The sequence below is a fragment of the Mandrillus leucophaeus genome, unplaced genomic scaffold, assembly GCF_000951045.1.
Source record: "Mandrillus leucophaeus isolate KB7577 unplaced genomic scaffold, Mleu.le_1.0 Scaffold235, whole genome shotgun sequence".
NCBI lineage: Eukaryota > Metazoa > Chordata > Mammalia > Primates > Cercopithecidae > Mandrillus > Mandrillus leucophaeus.
This window is the reverse complement of record NW_012102421.1, coordinates 3,440,978-3,443,900: the sequence shown is the minus strand read 5'-3', so window position 1 is coordinate 3,443,900 and position 2,923 is coordinate 3,440,978. Positions and strand designations below refer to the sequence as shown.

At 33.0% G+C, this 2,923-nt stretch overlaps 1 protein-coding gene across 1 annotated transcript in view; it reads right to left on the bottom strand.

The window, feature by feature from the left end:
• The window catches only part of COL24A1 (collagen, type XXIV, alpha 1), a 438,816-nt gene that overhangs the window by 313,830 nt on the left and 122,063 nt on the right, over positions 1 to 2,923 (bottom strand). Inside the window, exon 15 of the mRNA XM_011982146.1 lies at positions 1,092 to 1,136. Within this exon, the coding sequence (XP_011837536.1) occupies positions 1,092 to 1,136 (45 nt within the window). The remainder of the gene's footprint in view (positions 1 to 1,091; positions 1,137 to 2,923) is intronic.

Sequence of the window (2,923 nt, the reverse complement as noted above, 5' to 3'; positions counted from 1 at the left end):
TAATTGCAGGGGAACAAAACGTTTGGCTTATTTTGTATTTCTTGACAGTTTGGTAAGTTTATCTTAATATATTAAAATCTTTAAACTTTAAAATAACTGTATCTCAATTTGGCCAGACGTCATGAAAAAACAATTCATGCCTCTTCTAAGCAGTGTGAGTAGAAGACAAAGCAGAAATATCTAAGCAGTAAGGAAAAGGATTCTGGATTTAGATTCTGTGGAGTTTTGCTCAATTACTGATTTTACCACTTTCAACTATCTGATCTAAGCAAGCCTTTTAACATCTCTAAGCTTTATTTTCCTCACCTATATTATGGTGACATTAATACTTACTCTATTTTACCTTCAAGGAGTATTACAAAGCTTGAAGGATAAATGTTTCAAAATGATTTGAACATTCTGGTGAGAGCTGCAGTTCTTTAGTATTATCATTAAGATTTTATTCAAGCACATAAAATTTTAGAAAAGCTGTTATGAAAAATCTCACTTTTTATCTTCATGGACTATAGTAGATTAACAAGGAGAACCTCAGGATGCCTTTCTGGACCACATTTTTCTCATTTGTTAAGCAATGGGGTACTGGATGATGTCACAATTCCCTGCCATCTCTGAAATTATTATATTACCTAGTAAAATTCACTTACCTGGATTTTTTTAACCTGAAAATACAAGAAGTTGTAGCAAACTAATCTCTGAATTAACAGCTGAAGCACGCATTTTAAAAATCTCTAGAATATGAGGTTGAACCTCTACAACATCTGGTCACGTAGAATTGGTTGAATAGTACTACCATTTGTGTTTTAAGTTGTTCACGTATTTTCTGTGGCATTTTAGCTCCTTACCATAGAGGTAAGTGTTTTCCCACTGGTATGGTGAAAGGGTTAGAAGTGTTCAAAGTTGAGTTATTTTTTAATCTAAATTTTTCTTTATATTCTCAGGTATTATTTGATACACTATTCAAGAGGCAAAAATTAAAATGGAACGATTATAAACAACAAACAGTAAAAAGTGTCTTCATATTTTCATAGATAAGAACACATAACCAGGTTATATTGCTCTAACATAAACCTCAAAAACACAAATGAAGATACCTGTCTCCCCTTAAAACCCTTCTTTCCACGGATCCCAGGAATGCCCTAGAATATAGAAAAGAAAAAGGAAATATTTGTTGAATGAATTAATTAGGTACTATAGATCTTTTTCTCCCAATATAAAGTAATAAAGTATGCAAAAGAAAAAAACAAATTGTTCTATAAACTGATGTGATATTCAGAAAAGCCTCAATATATTAATTTAACTGAGGCAGCCCCTTTTTTCTTCAAAACAAAATTCCGCTTTTATTCAGGAATCCATCCCATCTGTACTTCCAAATGGGATCTTGACGTGTCCCTGGTGATAGTTATTTGTCCAGAGATAGGCATATTACCAAAGTTGGCATAACCAGATGAACACGAAGGTCTTATTTTCATATCTAAGGGAAAATGCCTTCCTCTCTGTCTTCTCCTCTCTATCTGGATATAAACAAAGACACATTTAACCGGTGCACTGGCAATCTTGCAGTCACATGGGAAATAAGCCTTAGGGTAAAGACAACATTAGAAAAGGTAAAGCAGAGAGATGAATCTACAGCCCACCTAACCTATGGATTTCTGGTCATGTAAGAAGCAGTAGGGTACAGTACTTAAGTACTCAGGCTTTAGAGCTGACAAAACCTTGTCTAAATTCTGGCTCTGCTCTTACTGCCTGTATAGAGCCTAAGACAAGATACTTCCTCTGTGTGTGCCTCATTTTCTTCATCTATGATGAGAAGAATAACAATACCTACCATTCAATACATGGTTTTATATATAAAGAAGTCAATTCGTGTATATATACATACACATATATATATAAGTTTATTAAAAATTTCATATATATACATATATAAATAAAGAAGTTAATTCATGTATATAAAACCATTTATTAAATTGTTTTTATATACATGCATATATATAAAACCATTCAGTAAATCATTTGCTATTATCATCATCATCATTAAAAATATCCTTATGTTTAAGCCATTTTGAATTGTGGTTTTCTGTTATTTGCAGTTTAAAGCATCTTACTTGATATCATCACTTTGAGACTTGCAGACTAAGCAGTCTGTCACAACCATGTAGCTTGAGATTAATAGCACATACAGGTAAGTTAGAAGACATCATTGGCTGAAGTAATCCATTCACTTTCAAGTCAACAGTGTTTAAAAAGATACTCATGTATCTGATCATCAAAAAAGAGTTCACAGGTGAGCAAGAGGACTCATTTCATTAAGACTTTATATATATTTACATAATACAACCAACCTTTTAAAAAATAATAGAATAATTATTTCCTAAATTTTCAGTAGCCTCCCTAAATCTCATCAAGAAGTCAAATAATACAGACAGAATTATACAAGCATTTTTCATTTATATACACATATATATGTGTACATGTTTCATATGTGTGTGTATGTGTATACACACAATATGCACGTAATGTACAGTATTGACTCCCAGAAATGACTTTTTCTTTCCATTTGTTTTCAGGAATACTTAGCACTATTGTATCTTATTCTCTTCTGCTTTCTTTACTTAAATGTTTTATACATAACACCCTTTAAGCCACATCATTCATAGTTTTAATGAGAATTTTGACATAGCCAAATAATATTAGGACACAGTACCCATGATGGGCCCAATATCACAAACTGGTCTTGTGTATTTATATGTTGAGACAGGTCTGGATATTTTCTTTCTTTTTTTTTTATTTTTATTTTTTGACAAAGTCTTGCTCTGTTGCCCAGGCTGGAGTGCAGTGGTGTGATCTCGGCTCACTGCAAGCTCCACCTCCTGGGTTCATGCCATTCTCCTGCCTCAGCCTCCCGAGTAGCTGGGACTACAGG